Source organism: Thalassophryne amazonica, chromosome 11 (assembly GCF_902500255.1).
Source record: "Thalassophryne amazonica chromosome 11, fThaAma1.1, whole genome shotgun sequence".
Lineage (NCBI taxonomy): Eukaryota > Metazoa > Chordata > Actinopteri > Batrachoidiformes > Batrachoididae > Thalassophryne > Thalassophryne amazonica.
In genome coordinates this window covers 11,868,037-11,883,217 of record NC_047113.1, presented here as the reverse complement: position 1 = coordinate 11,883,217, position 15,181 = coordinate 11,868,037, and the positions used below count along the sequence as shown (strand labels likewise).

General features: G+C 39.1%; 1 protein-coding gene across 1 annotated transcript in view; it reads left to right on the top strand.

The window, feature by feature from the left end:
* zc4h2 (zinc finger, C4H2 domain containing) overlaps window positions 1-12,138 on the top strand; it is a 60,916-nt gene extending 48,778 nt beyond the window's left edge. The window contains exons 4-5 of the mRNA XM_034181365.1: window positions 442-604; window positions 11,828-12,138. Of these exons, the coding sequence (XP_034037256.1) occupies window positions 442-604; window positions 11,828-11,941 (277 nt within the window). The 3' untranslated portion in view covers window positions 11,942-12,138. The remainder of the gene's footprint in view (window positions 1-441; window positions 605-11,827) is intronic.
* Window positions 12,139-15,181: the final 3,043 nt, after the last annotated feature.

Below are 15,181 nucleotides of genomic sequence, written 5' to 3'. Positions count from 1 at the left end.
ACTGTGTTGAGGTGATGCTTGAAAATAAGCTTAAATGGTGCTTTGAGGGATCATTAAGTTGCATGTTGATTGACAGATAATACAAGCTATTAAATGTGCTCTGTGAATGCTCCGAGTTCTGCTCCATTACAAACCTATTTCAAGAGAAACCGGAGAGTGTAATGAAATAGGTTGTCACTTTTTTTTTTTTTTTTTTGAAAACAGGCCAGTTCAGTGTAAGTCCAAGGCTAGATTTCTTTCCCAGCCTTCCCCTGCCCACACACACAGACACACACACACACTCATACGCAGACAAATGCACACCAACTGTGCTTCGACGTGCAGTTCACATCTCCTTCATATTTTGTTTTGCTGCACTACAGCTCATATTGCGATGTGATTTGTAAACTCATTTTTCTTTTTTCTTTTTTTTCTTTTTTTTTTTTTTTTTTGTTTAAATAGTTACTTTGAGAAGCAAAAAGCAGAGTGGCAAAAGGAGCCCCATGAGCCTGCCATCCCAGAATCCCTTGCTGCTGCAGCAGCAGCAGCACAGCAGCTTCAGGTCTCCAGGAAGCAGGATGCCAGACAGACGGCCACGTTCAGACAGCAGCCTCCACCTATGAAGGTACGCATGCTTTTCTGACACCTACACAAAATAAGGTGGGAAAATGTTTCTATTGCAAAAGGTCAACATCTCTTGTTTCGTAGCAGAATACATTTCGTGTGGATGGAAATATTTGTGGATTACACAACTTTCTCCATTTGTACATGACGCCGCTGTCCTGTCTGTTGCCAGAGGCTGTAGGCCTTAATGCATTCTGTTCTACTTTGATGCCATATTTGAATGATCCCTCTGCTTATTTTATTGTTAGTAAGTGCAGTTTGAGTCAACTTCAAAACAGAAAAAAAAAAATCTCCCTGATGTTGGACTGCAGTAAAAGCATCAAACCATTTACGTATATGATGCTGATTAGAGCAACTCTGTGGAGCTCCATCCTGAATTACAATTATTAATTGTTGAATCACCATATTAATTGAGAAAAGGTTGGGATGGAATGGAAAATGAACATTTAAAAAAATAAAATGCACATTTAAAATAATAAAATACAGTGATTCTTACATTTTCTTTGAATTTTATTTAATTGCAGACAATATGATCTCAACTTCATTTAATTTGCCATTATACACACATTCCTGCATTTATGTCTTACAACACATTCCAAAAAAAATGTTGGGACATTAATAGCATTTAGCAAAAGTGCAGACTAAAACTCCTCATTCAGGTCACATCACCTGGTAATGCGAACCTCATCCAAGATGGAGAGTTTCCCTAAATAGAGACATACCCATAGATGGGAAAGAGGGGCTGAGATAAAGAAAGAAATAATAATTTATCTCCAGCTGTTGATAAAGTAAGTCCTCTTTACATCTAAGGATAAATTGGTGCAGTCTTAATTCTTGAGCATTTGATGGACTATGCTTGAAGCCTGACATTTGGCCAAAACGCCAGCATTCCAAAAGCCTTCTTTGTAAGATGTTCAGCATACAGCACAGGTTTTCACTATGAAAAAAGTGTGGCAGGCCAGCTGCCGTCATATTATGAGCGTTGTCTTTTCCAACATAGCTCATCCTGCACACGTTGTGTGTGTATTTTAAAGTCATAGCTAATGCAAACTGTCGAAGCAGCCACTCTTCATGAATAAGGTGTGCTGCTGACTCCAGTAATCCTGCGTAAAGGAGACACACTGTGCCCTCTCAGCAGCTACAGGCAGTGGAGGGAAATCACAAACAGCTTTTCATCAAGACTTATGTTCATTTTCTTTTATGTGGCCTATATTACATGCAAACATTAATGTATACATTCGAGGGAAAAGGTGCATTGTGATGTAGATGCTGATGATTCTGAATCGATTCAGAAACGTCAATAATCAATTTTATAAACACGGTTGCTGGCCACTGTTAATGAGCACTTTTCATGTTCTTTATGTAAGCCTGTTTCTGCTTTCACTCACGTCATTTGTTGAACAGGTAATGTCCTTTTTATTTCAGTACATTTGCCGTATGACTTTGTTACAGCCTCTGTCTTTGTAAAAACTGGAAGAGGTGACGACACACTACAGCTGCAGCTTGTGCGGTGCATGCAAGACAAACTACACACCGCGCCATCTGACACACCACAGGACAAGAAGCATCTAGTTCTGGCTGCATCTGGACATGGTTTTTAACTTCTAAATCTAAAACAACTAACAGTTACGTGACAGAATGCTTGTTTGCATAACAAAACAAAATCCCTGCTTTTGTCCTCACCCTCTATCAGCACATTGGCAGCGCAGTTGAAAGCAGACTGACTCTGTTGTTTCATAAAGGCCTAAGAAAGAATCCAAGACAAATAATCATTTGTCTCGTATTGTGGCTGATCACCTGAAATCACATCCACCACTATTTTCATTTTAATGTGCACTGGGTAGCGCATAGTGGTTGAGCGCACATGCTCGTTCCGCAGGAAACTGAAGTGCAATTACAAAGAAAATGTGTGTGTACATGATGAGAGCAGATGTGCTGTGTCATGTTTTCTGGACTTTAGAGTGCCACCAAATCACCAGTATCACAAAGTTTCACCATTGCAATAATGAGCCTTCCTGTTTAAATTATTCTAACATGAGTACAAAGTACATTATTGCAGCACAGCCCGTGTGTACAGACATTGCAACCAGGTGCACATAAAGACAGGAAGAAGCTGCAGATGTGTGTCAGATGCATTTTTTTTTTTTGCTGGAGTGGTAATTTTCCAAATGCATGTGTTTGAAACTACAGTTACACAGGCAGTTTTAGCAAGTGCTATGGAGCCCCCCTACCCACCCACCCAGGTTTTAGAACTCAGAATCAGTGAATGCGAGCCACACTTGTGTAAATATGGCTGACCGATTACAGAATGTATTGAACATTAGCTCATTATGCATCATTACAAATACTTTGATTTGAAAAGTAAGTTGTCACACAGTGAGAAAAAAGAAATCCTGTGTAAAAAAAAGAAGCAACGCTAATTATTTTGTCATCGAATTGCAGCCCTCTGAATTGTAATTGAATCAAATTTGAATCAAATTGTACATTACATTGTACATTGGGCAGTGTGCAATCAATCATATTGACTGATAAATTTAAAACAAAAAGCAGACATTCTTGCATTTATTTTGACTTCTGCTTTATAGCAGACAGTTTGAACCCAAAGATATTTCATGTTTTGTGTGGTCAACTTCATTTAACCCTCCTATTATCCTCAGATATTACTAACACATTTTACCCTTGGGGTCAGTCTGACCCCAAGGGATATTTGCCTCCAGAAAATGATTTACAGAAATCTATTGACCAAGTTTTTGAGTCAGGTACTTTGTTTATTTGTTGAATAGGTAAATAACCCCTTGATAATGAAACCTTGACCTGTCCTTAGCACCACCACCAGGCCAAGCTTTTGAATTAGAATAAATTTGACTTGAAAAGTTTTCGTCCCAATCTTCTGAAATTTGCAGAGTTTTTGGTGATGATATGACCTTTCCTGCAGCGCCACCATCAGATCAGACTTTTAGTTTTAGAGTTAGTGTATCTTGAAAATCTTTCATCTAAATCTTTTCTAATTTGGGGTGTACATTCATGACTCTCACAGAATGAACCATATTGATTGAGGTTTGTAACTACCCCTTTCCTCTCATAAACATATTTTACTTGTTTTTAATCTCCTTTTTTGTAACATATTTGTGGTTAGTCACTATTAAGTCTCACTCACCCCTCCGCGTTTGTTATCCAATGTTGCAGACTGAATAGTCCCCACTAAAAATCGATTCCCCTGCCTTCACTGCGCATGCATCATTTCAGAGCATAAGCAGTGATTCACGGTGAATCACTGCTTACGCTCTGAAATGATGCATGCGCAGTGAAGGCAGGGGGACCAATTTTGTAGGGAAGACCATTCAGCCTGCGACACCGACCTTGGGACCGGCAGTGGTAGAGTTAGGTTTTTTGTTGTTGCTGTTTTTTTTTGTTTTTTTTTTTCTGTGTGTGTGAGGGGGTTTACATGTTTTAAAATTCACCCATTTGTGAAACAGAAAATCATAATGAGAACATCAGTCAGACAGTCGAAACATGGAACAGTTCTTTATGCCCACAGTCAAGCTTCTCGTCTGCACTACTTTACACAGGATGTGAGTGTCTGTGCATGCTCCTTGCAGACATATTTCTTGCATAGCGAACAGGTCATGCTGGTCTTAGAATCATTTTGGGTGTGGCAAACCTGACAGTTGCCACGTGTCTTACCTGTGGATGGTACCATTGGAGGAGTCGGGGTGTTTGTCTGTGTCTGTATGTCCTTCACAATAGCTGCAACAGCTCTTGATGCTCTTGGAAGGCAACGTCTTCTCTCAATATGAGGTTTCACCAGTGCATTACCAAGCTGCTCCAGGAAAATCCTCCTTCAGCTTAGTTTTCCCCTGTTCCAGTCCTTGTTTATTTCATCACAAGTAGGGCTGCAACAAACGATTATTTGGATCATCGATGAATCTGATGGGGTTTTGACATGATTAATCGATTAATCGGATTAGCAGGGAATTTTTTTTAAATGTGCCAGGGAAACAATTTTTCTCTCCTTCCATCACTTTATTTAACAACAGAACATTATTTGAAAACTTAAAATACTGGAAAATCAACAAATCATCAAATGTCCCTTGGCTGTTGAAATATAAAATAATAAAGAATAAAACAGTTTATAATAAAGAACAAAAATAATTATTTCAAATGGCATTGCTTTATCAAAGTGCTGAGTTGCCATAAAACAACATTGAAACATGTAAATGTTATAAAATATATGGTGAAAAAAAGGTATTTGTGTTGCTGCAAATGAGCAGTTAGCATAACCAGTTAACCATAAAACCTAAATCAAAAACTGTAGCCTGACTTATTATATGTGCAACATTCTCTGTATAACTTGTAAACTATGTGGTCATTTCACAATGACACATGTGACTCATGTCTCTTTCTCTAAAATTGTATTGTAACATTTTTAGTTATTATTACTATTATTATTGCTGCTGTTATTATTAATATATAAATAAAATAAATTAAAAAATATTATAATTTGTAATACATTTGACTCTTTTACGACAACAAACGCTGAGCCATTAATTATTATACAGAAAACAAATGCACAAACATGCTGAAATGCCAGCAGCTTAATGCTAACTTTAACACTGAAAACGCCATAGACATGCTAACGCATTAGCATCGGCATTAGCATAAAATACATCTATCAACTGTTTCAGAAGACCATAACAGGTCAGTTTAACATAAAAAAGGTAAATATTCCTCACAGACATATGCTCTTTAAGGTCTTAGTGGAGAAAAATTAAGATAAAAATAAAATGAAACAAATGAAACCAACGAAGCAGCAGCTCGAAGCACTCCTTCATTGGTTCAAGATTCAAAGCAAAGTTCAGTTGATTATATGGAAGAAATGAAACATTTGCGGTAAAACAAAGTTATTTAGCAACTAATCAGACTAAATTAGTTGACAAATATTTTAATAATTGATTTTAATCGATTAACTTGATTAGTTGTTTCAGCTCTAATCACAAGCGCATTGTATGCACTCACATCAGTGATGTGGAAGAAGATGACAAGGGGCCAGTGGGCACTTAAACGTCGACAGTTGTATGTAGCTGTGACCTTGTCCAGGTTGTCCACCCCTCCCTTTGTCTCATTGTATTCCAGCACCATTTGTGGGCTTTTGTCTTCTCTGCTGCTCAGTGCAGCATCTTAGTGCATGGAGTTCCACAAGGTTCTGTGCTAGGACCAATTTTATTCACTTTATACATGCTTCCCTTAGGCAGTATTATTAGATGGTATTGCTTAAATTTTCATTGTTACGCAGATGATACCCAGCTTTATCTATCCATGAAGCCAGAGGACACACACCAATTAGCTAAACTGCAGGATTATCTTACAGACATAAAGACATGGATGACCTCTAATTTCCTGCTTTTAAACTCAGATAAAACTGAAGTTATTGTACTTGGCCCCACAAATCTTAGAAACATGGTGTCTAACCAGATCCTTACTCTGGATGGCATTACCCTGACCTCTAGTAATACTGTGAGAAATCTTGGAGTCATTTTTTATCAGGATATGTCATTCAAAGCGCATATTAAACAAATATGTAGGACTGCTTTTTTGCATTTATGCAATATCTCTAAAATCAGAAAGGTCTTGTCTCAGAGTGATGCTGAAAAACTAATTCATGCATTTATTTCCTCTAGGCTGGACTATTGTAATTCATTATTATCAGGTTGTCCTAAAAGTTCCCTAAAAAGCCTTCAGTTAATTCAAAATGCTGCAGCTAGAGTACTGACGGGGACTAGAAGGAGAGAGCATATCTCACCCATATTGGCCTCTCTTCATTGGCTTCCTGTTAATTCTAGAATAGAATTTAAAATTCTTTTTCTTACTTATAAGGTTTTGAATAATCAGGTCCCATCTTATCTTAGGGACCTCATAGTACCATATCACCCCAATAGAGCGCTTCGCTCTCAGACTGCAGGCTTACTTGTAGTTCCTAGGGTTTGTAAGAATAGAATGGGAGGCAGAGCCTTCAGCTTTCAGGCTCCTCTCCTGTGGAACCAGCTCCCAATTCAGATCAGGGAGACAGACACCCTCTCTACTTTTAAGATTAGGCTTAAAACTTTCCTTTTTGCTAAAGCTTATAGTTAGGGCTGGATCAGGTGACCCTGAACCATCCCTTAGTTAGGCTGCTATAGACTTAGACTGCTGGGGGGTTCCCATGATGCACTGAGTGTTTCTTTCTCTTTTTGCTCTGTATGCACCACTCTGCATTTAATCATTAGTGATCGATCTCTGCTCCCCTCCACAGCATGTCTTTTTCCTGGTTCTCTCCCTCAGCCCCAACCAGTCCCAGCAGAAGACTGCCCCTCCCTGAGCCTGGTTCTGCTGGAGGTTTCTTCCTGTTAAAAGGGAGTTTTTCCTTCCCACTGTAGCCAAGTGCTTGCTCACAGGGGGTCGTTTTGACCGTTGGGGTTTTACATAATTATTGTATGGCCTTGCCTTACAATATAAAGCGCCTTGGGGCAACTGTTTGTTGTGATTTGGCGCTATATAAAAAAATTGATTGATTGATTGATGGTGCTGAACAGAAGGACATTTTTCGCTTTTTTGGGGCAATAGGACACCACAGTTGCTTTGTCAGTGAAGGCAAACACTGAAGATGCTACTTTCCTTTTCTTGACTGTAAGACATTTAGAAGGAGGCTTTGCTTTATTCTTTCTCACTGTCCACAACATCATAACCTTCCTTTTGAGAAGTTCTTCACCCAGGGTGTTAGATGTATCACATGTAATATTATGCCCATGCAGTCCTTCAGCCATATTAAGCACAGCCCTTTGCCCTGATATTTTCCGGTGCTTTGCTAGGAGATTTGCCTGTATAAACCTGCATATTCCAGGCAAAGCTGGACTGTGCTGTGCATCACATGCTGCCCATATGTTGATGCCATATTTGGCAGGTTCGCTCGCCATATGATTGTCAAAATGGACAGCACCCACAAAACGCAACCAGGTACTCCTCAACAGTCACGTGGGGGCCTGGATTGTAAAGACGAGGTAAACACTGCACCCACTTGTCCCACACATCCCTTATCGCCACAAGTTTGTCACATTCTTGTTGGCCCTGCCTTGTTTGTTGGTCATGACAGCGTATTACACGGGACAAAACGTGGAATGACTTCAAAGACATGATGTTTGGAAATATTGCCCTTCCAGTCTCGGTGTTCCAAAGCCTTGCTGTTGCTTCACCTTTTGATCTGTAAACTCCTGCCAAAATGAGCAAGCCAATGTAGGCTTCCAAGTCAAGTACATCCAAGTCTTTCCAGCTGTCCCCATACACACGCTTCCCCTCTAAATTTGTCATCCCGGGAACAATATTCTCAATCGATAGTGTTATGACGAGCTCACATAATGACTTGATGTCTTCAACATGGCTGACTACATATCAATCAATCAATCAATCAATTTTTTTTTTTATATAGCACCAAATCACAACAAACAGTTGCCCCAAGGCGCTTTATATTGTAAGGCAAGGCCATACAATAATTATGTAAAACCCCAACGGTCAAAACGACCCCCTGTGAGCAAGCACTTGGCTACAGTGGGAAGGAAAAACTCCCTTTTAACAGGAAGAAACCTCCGGCAGAACCAGGCTCAGGGAGGGGCAGTCTTCTGCTGGGACTGGTTGGGGCTGAGGGAGAGAACCAGGAAAAAGACATGCTGTGGAGGGGAGCAGAGATCGATCACTAGTGACTAAATGCAGAGTGGTACATACAGAGCAAAAAGAGAAAGAAACAGTGCATCATGGGAACCCCCCAGCAGTCTACGTCTATAGCAGCATAACTAAGGGATGGTTCAGGGTCACCTGATCCAGCCCTAACTATAAGCTTTAGCAAAAAGGAAAGTTTTAAGCCTAATCTTAAAAGTAGAGAGGGTGTCTGTCTCCCTGATCTGAATTGGGAGCTGGTTCCACAGGAGAGGAGCCTGAAAGCTGAAGGCTCTGCCTCCCATTCTACTCTTACAAACCCTAGGAACTACAAGTAAGCCTGCAGTCTGAGAGCGAAGTGCTCTATTGGGGTGATATGGTACTATGAGGTCCCTAAGATAAGATGGGACCTGATTATTCAAAACATTATAAGTAAGAAGAAGAATTTTAAATTCTATTCTAGAATTAACAGGAAGCCAATGAAGAGAGGCCAATATGGGTGAGATATGCTCTCTCCTTCTAGTCCCCATTAGTACTCTAGCTGCAGCATTTTGAATTAACTGAAGGCTTTTTAGGGAACTTTTAGGACAACCTGATAATAATGAATTACAATAGTCCAGCCTAGAGGAAATAAATGCATGACTTAGTTTTTCAGCATCACTCTGAGACAAGACCTTTCTAATTTTAGAGATATTGCGTAAATGCAAAAAAGCAGTCCTACATATTTGTTTAATATGCGCTTTGAATGACATATCCTGATCAAAAATGACTCCAAGATTTCTCACAGTATTACTAGAGGTCAGGGTAATGCCATCCAGAGTAAGGATCTGGTTAGACACCATGTTTCTAAGATTTGTGGGGCCAAGTACAATAACTTCAGTTTTATCTGAGTTTAAAAGCAGGAAATTAGAGGTCATCCATGTCTTTATGTCTGTAAGACAATCCTGCAGTTTAGCTAATTGGTGTGTGTCCTCTGGCTTCACGGATAGATAAAGCTGGGTATCATCTGCGTAACAATGAAAATTTAAGCAATACCGTCTAATAATACTGCCTAAGGGAAGCATGTATAAAGTGAATAAAATTGGTCCTAGCACAGAACCTTGTGGAACTCCATAATTAACTTTAGTCTGTGAAGAAGATTCCCCATTTACATGAACAAATTGTAATCTATTAGACAAATATGATTCAAACCACCGCAGCGCAGTGCCTTTAATACCTATGGCATGCTCTAATCTCTGTAATAAAATTTTATAGTCAACAGTATCAAAAGCAGCACTGAGGTCTAACAGAACAAGCACAGAGATGAGTCCACTGTCCGAGGCCATAAGAAGATCATTTGTAACCTTCACTAATGCTGTTTCTGTACTATGATGAATTCTAAAACCTGACTGAAACTCTTCAAATAGACCATTCCTCTGCAGATGATCAGTTAGCTGTTTTACAACTACCCTTTCAAGAATTTTTGAGAGAAAAGGAAGGTTGGAGATTGGCCTATAATTAGCTAAGATAGCTGGGTCAAGTGATGGCTTTTTAAGTAATGGTTTAATTACTGCCACCTTAAAAGCCTGTGGTACATAGCCAACTAACAAAGATAGATTGATCATATTTAAGATCGAAGCATTAAATAATGGTAGGGCTTCCTTGAGCAGCCTGGTAGGAATGGGGTCTAATAAACATGTTGATGGTTTGGATGAAGTAACTAATGAAAATAACTCAGACAGAACAATCGGAGAGAAAGAGTCTAACCAAATACCGGCATCACTGAAAGCAGCCAAAGATAACGATACGTCTTTGGGATGGTTATGAGTAATTTTTTCTCTAATAGTTAAAATTTTGTTAGCAAAGAAAGTCATGAAGTCATTACTAGTTAAAGTTAATGGAATACTCAGCTCAATAGAGCTCTCACTCTTTGTCAGCCTGGCTACAGTGCTGAAAAGAAACCTGGGGTTCTTATTTTCTTAAATTAGTGATGAGTAGAAAGATGTCCTAGCTTTACGGAGGGCTTTTTTATAGAGCAACAGACTCTTTTTCCAGGCTATCTGGTGGGGTCTTGAACCATTTTGATATTAGCAGCGCTAAGTGTACCCTGCTGTTGACGTGGGGAAAGGGGCCGTATTATCTTTCCATTTTTGGAAGGACTCGTGTCTGCTGGTGGTTGAGTGACAACAGGAGGGTCAACACGCTCATTCTCATCAGATGAGAATGCCTCAAAATCAGGGTCCTCTTTCTCAGACACATTCTCCTCTATGTCGTTCTCACTGTCAAAGAGCAGTTAAAAAATACTGACAATAAACCTTTTCCCAGCGTGCAGATTACATTACGCACAGAGCGCAATGAGGAATGAGTTGGATAGAGGGCTGCCACGCAAGCTTTTATATGCTTGCTCCTCCCTGATTTTGCATGACCTACCAATGTTCTTACGGGAATACTCCACCCTCCACAGAGCCGTAAATATCAGTTTGACTTCAGCAGGTGTGAGAAGTAGGTTGCACATGCACACATAGATACACACACACACATTCATGTCCTTGATGCGGCAAAGTTCTCATGAGAATATTGTTTGTCCTTCCCCATGTCATGTATCAACTCAAATGTATCAACTCTGCACCGGCAGATGTGGGGATGTTAGGTCACACACAGACAGACACGTTTTACACAGCTAAAGCACCTCGGGGTCAAACTGACCCCAGAGGAACACCAACGCATGCAATATGTATTCAGCATATTGAAAAAATATCATCATGATCATTTTATGTTTAATCAATAGTATCCATCAAATTAGGAAATATGAAATATGAGGCAACAAAAAAAGTCAAGTATTATTTTGTGAATGATAAACATTGAATAGGGTCATATTGACCACAAGGACAGGATTAATTTGTCATTATACATCCTTTCCTGCATTTAAGGCCTGAAACACATTAAAAAAACTGGAATCAGATAGTCATGTCACATACCACACTTGAAACGAGTGCAATATTTATGTGCAGTATCCACATTTTTATATATACTTCTCTCTTTTTTATATGCAGTCTTTTTTTTGCTGCTGTTTTTATATATTTTTTCTTTTTTAATTTGTGCCTCTTTCATTCGGTTAAATTTTATGTTTATTTTTCTTTTCTTCTGTAGAGCTTTAACATCTGTGCGTGTGGTTTACTCAGGTTTATATTTGTACTGAAAGGCTTCCACCTTACCTTTTGTTGTCCTTTGTTACAAAGACAAATAAATAATTATCCGTATCTGTTTTCACTCGTCTTTATGTGCACTTAGGATTAAGATAACCCAAAAATAACTGGAGGTACTCTTATGTTACTTTTCATTTTGCGGTAACTGTATTACATTACAGATGTCAGGTAACTGGGAAGTGTACCTGATAACCCTTCAACCTTGATGATATGAACCATTTTGTTGCTGTCAGTTTGAAAAAGTCTGGCCCCATTTAAAGTCTGAATAATAGTCCCCATCACTAAGCGTGTTCCCACAGCACAGCGTAGAGGACGTGATAAAAAATACTCACTCTGACCTCCCCTCCTCTCTCCAGGCCTGTTTGTCCTGCCACCAGCAAATTCATCGGAATGCTCCCATCTGTCCATTGTGCAAGGCCAAGAGTCGCTCCCGCAACCCCAAGAAGCCCAAGAGAAAGCCAGATGAGTAGATCCTGCTCCTGCTTTAGGTTCATCGGGACTAAAGGGAACTGGTCCAGTGCAGTGTTCAAAGAGCTGTGTACATTTCTACATGTGGCTGAATTTGTTAATGTTTCCTCTCTCGGTTTTCACTCCTACATTGTTTTGTCTTTCTATATCATCAGCCTTTCATAGGACAGAATCATTTTTTACAACCTTAAATCATATTCAAACATTGTTATCAATTAAACGTCTGAGTACTTTAGTCACATCCGGCCATTATTTTGTCACCAAGAAATTATGTTTTGAAAAATAAGTTTCGGAAGAAATGAAGTAGAGTGAACAGGGTGATGACTAAACTCCAATGCGCACCTAAAATTTAAAACAAAACAAAACACGTCTTGATAACCGTCTTCACCTTAGTGGTACAAAAAAAAAACACTACATCAGTCTAACAAGTGTGTTCTGGTCAGTTTGTTCATGGCAGATACAGCACATGTTAAATATCACCACACACCTGTCAATTAGTCATTAATCTGCAAAGTTTCATGTATTTGATCACTTTGACAACCTACTTGAATCCTATGTTCCACACCCCTAAAAGTTGGTGGTAGTGGTTATGCTCAAATGTTAGTTGTCACCCACTGATATAGTCCACAGGCAAAGACATTGCCGTATCAATACGTGTCTACGAGTGTTGAAAACAAGCAGTCAAGGAATTCAGAAGATTTCTCAAAAGCTGTGTGCAAACGTGCCAGGGTGCTTTTCAGACAAAACGACACCTCACCTGTAGCGCCCTGATCCAGATCTGTTTGGAGATGCGTGAGTTTAATTTCATGTTACAGTCATTATGTGTCATGAAGTCACCATCAAGTCACTCTCAAGTCACGAATCAGCAAGTCCCAAATCAAGTCTCAAGTCATACTGACCACCAATTGTTTGCAAGCTGACTTGAGACTTGACTTGAGACTTGCAGATTGATGACTTGAGAACAACTTGACAGTGACTTCATCCCACCTCTGTCATGTAATCAAACTACAATATTTACACTTTAAATTAATATCAAGTCTGGCACATCAAGCCTGAGATTTATACAATGTTTGAAGTGCTCACCCAACTGTGTCATGAACCAGTGTTCATTGGACAGAGTCACAAACAGCAGGGAACAACTAAATGCAAAATGATGTTGTTATTGGTAATAAAAATGAAAGTTGGCCAAACAGGGAAAAAGTCACTGTGTTAGGGTATAACAACATGAAATCATGTCTCATTTAAGTGGTGTCTGGGGTCATAGTCATGAGTCGCTTCACAGAAAGATTCATTGGATGTTGTAACAGCCTTTTGGAATATATAAGACATCGGGGATGTAATGTGGCTGTGAGTCATTAATCAGACTTCACTCTATAAAACATAAACAGGAATATGATTGGAATATTCTTTAATCAACTCATATAAAGGCCATAATATTGTTTTATTTAGAATAAAGTCAGGCATTGGATTATTGATGTCCATGTAAGCATAGTTATAGTTGGAAAATACCATTACTGCAGAATATTTGTATATGCTTTAAGGTTTTGAAAAACTTGGTTTGAGATTTTTTTACAGATGCACTCTTCTTGACTTATTTTTCATAAGTTTTTGTTTTTTTTTTTGAAAACAGGATTTCTCTCACATGACAGTCATCAAAGGTGTATAAGGTACTCGGTGTGTGCTTTTTATCAACAGTATAATATGAATAAGGTTGTAAAAAAAAAAAGTAAACTTGTCCATTAAGGATGTTGTTTTGTTTTTTCAGTACTTTATGTGTTAATATATGTAACTTTGCAAATTCCATAGTAGGTGTACTAGCTGCTAACATGTAACTGCAGTAATGCAACTAGGAACTTGAAACAAGCGTCCACATAATTTTACAATATTGCTCTTGTTTATTGCCTTAGGTATTGTACTGTAATTTGTATTTTTATTCAATTTTTCTTTGTAATGCGTGCATGTGTGCTTCCCATGGTTGTAATTGTGTAATTTCTGTGACAGTTTTTTAAAAATGGGGTCGGTTTAATTGTGAACTTGTCATTTTAATGTTTACAGTGTACAAGCAACAGGCTGAAGGAAAAAGGTGCCAGATTTGTTTGCTATGAATATTGTGTTTTAACTTTAATATGGTGATAAGAAAATAAATGGCTGTTTTGTAGTGATTTGTGTCCATTTTACAACCTCTCACCAAACATGTTAGAATGTTTATTTCTTTAATGTAGCTATAAGAACAAAAGCACAGGTGAGGCTGAGCAGGAAGATGACAACATACACATATAGGTCCTTGTTTACTGGCCAATAGGTGAAAACCAAGTGTCAGGGAAATGTTTGGCATGAGCACAACATTGTTCCATGTACTGTATTAATACTGTGCCTGTCATGTCTGCAGCTATCTGTCTGAAAAAGGACAGCAAGGTCTTGCTAAATGAGTTCCTGTAGCGTTTTTGTCAGGGTAACCCCTCATTTCATCTGTTGCCAGGGCAACTCCACGTTCCTTTCTCGTTGCTAAGGCAACCTGAGGTTGCGGTGACCCTCATATCTCTGGCAAGTAGTTCCTCCCAAATCCTATGAGCAGCATTGGAGTACTAGGGAGGATTCTGTACAAATCCACCATCTGGCACAAGTCGTTTGAAACGACAGTAAAAAACACATGCGATGAAGTCAAAATCATTATGCAAACGGCAATTATCAACACACGTGGATGGAAAACGTCTGACACTGAGCCTGTTTGTCCTTAAAGTCACTTACGCCAGAGCCCGAGTGTTGAGTCTGCCCTTCAGTTTTTGGAAGCACAGTTGTGTCTTCTTTCTCTTGATAAAACTTTTCAAGGCCAGAGAAACCGCTGCTGCTCACACACACGCTGCACTCAGCAGGATCACTCTGCAGCCGCTTACGTAAAACGGAAAAAACACATCAGGCGCACAAACGCTGCTGTGTCACTCTAATTTATGAAGAACAAAGGCTGCATGTGGAACTCTTTCTCAAAAAGTCTGAAGATGGGTGGGATTGAATTCCCGCTTAAATAGAATTACTCTGTGGAAAGAGCTTCACTTAAAAGTATCTGGATTTACAATCAGGTACTTCTAGCTTAGCAAACAGATATTTGATATGGGGGGAAAAGATTTTAACTCAGACGTTTGCAGCATAGTGTGTAATTTTATCAAAAATGTTTGAATAAAGGTCGACTATTACAATACAGAAGAACTGGACTGAATTAGTTCAAACTCCTTGCACCTAAATCG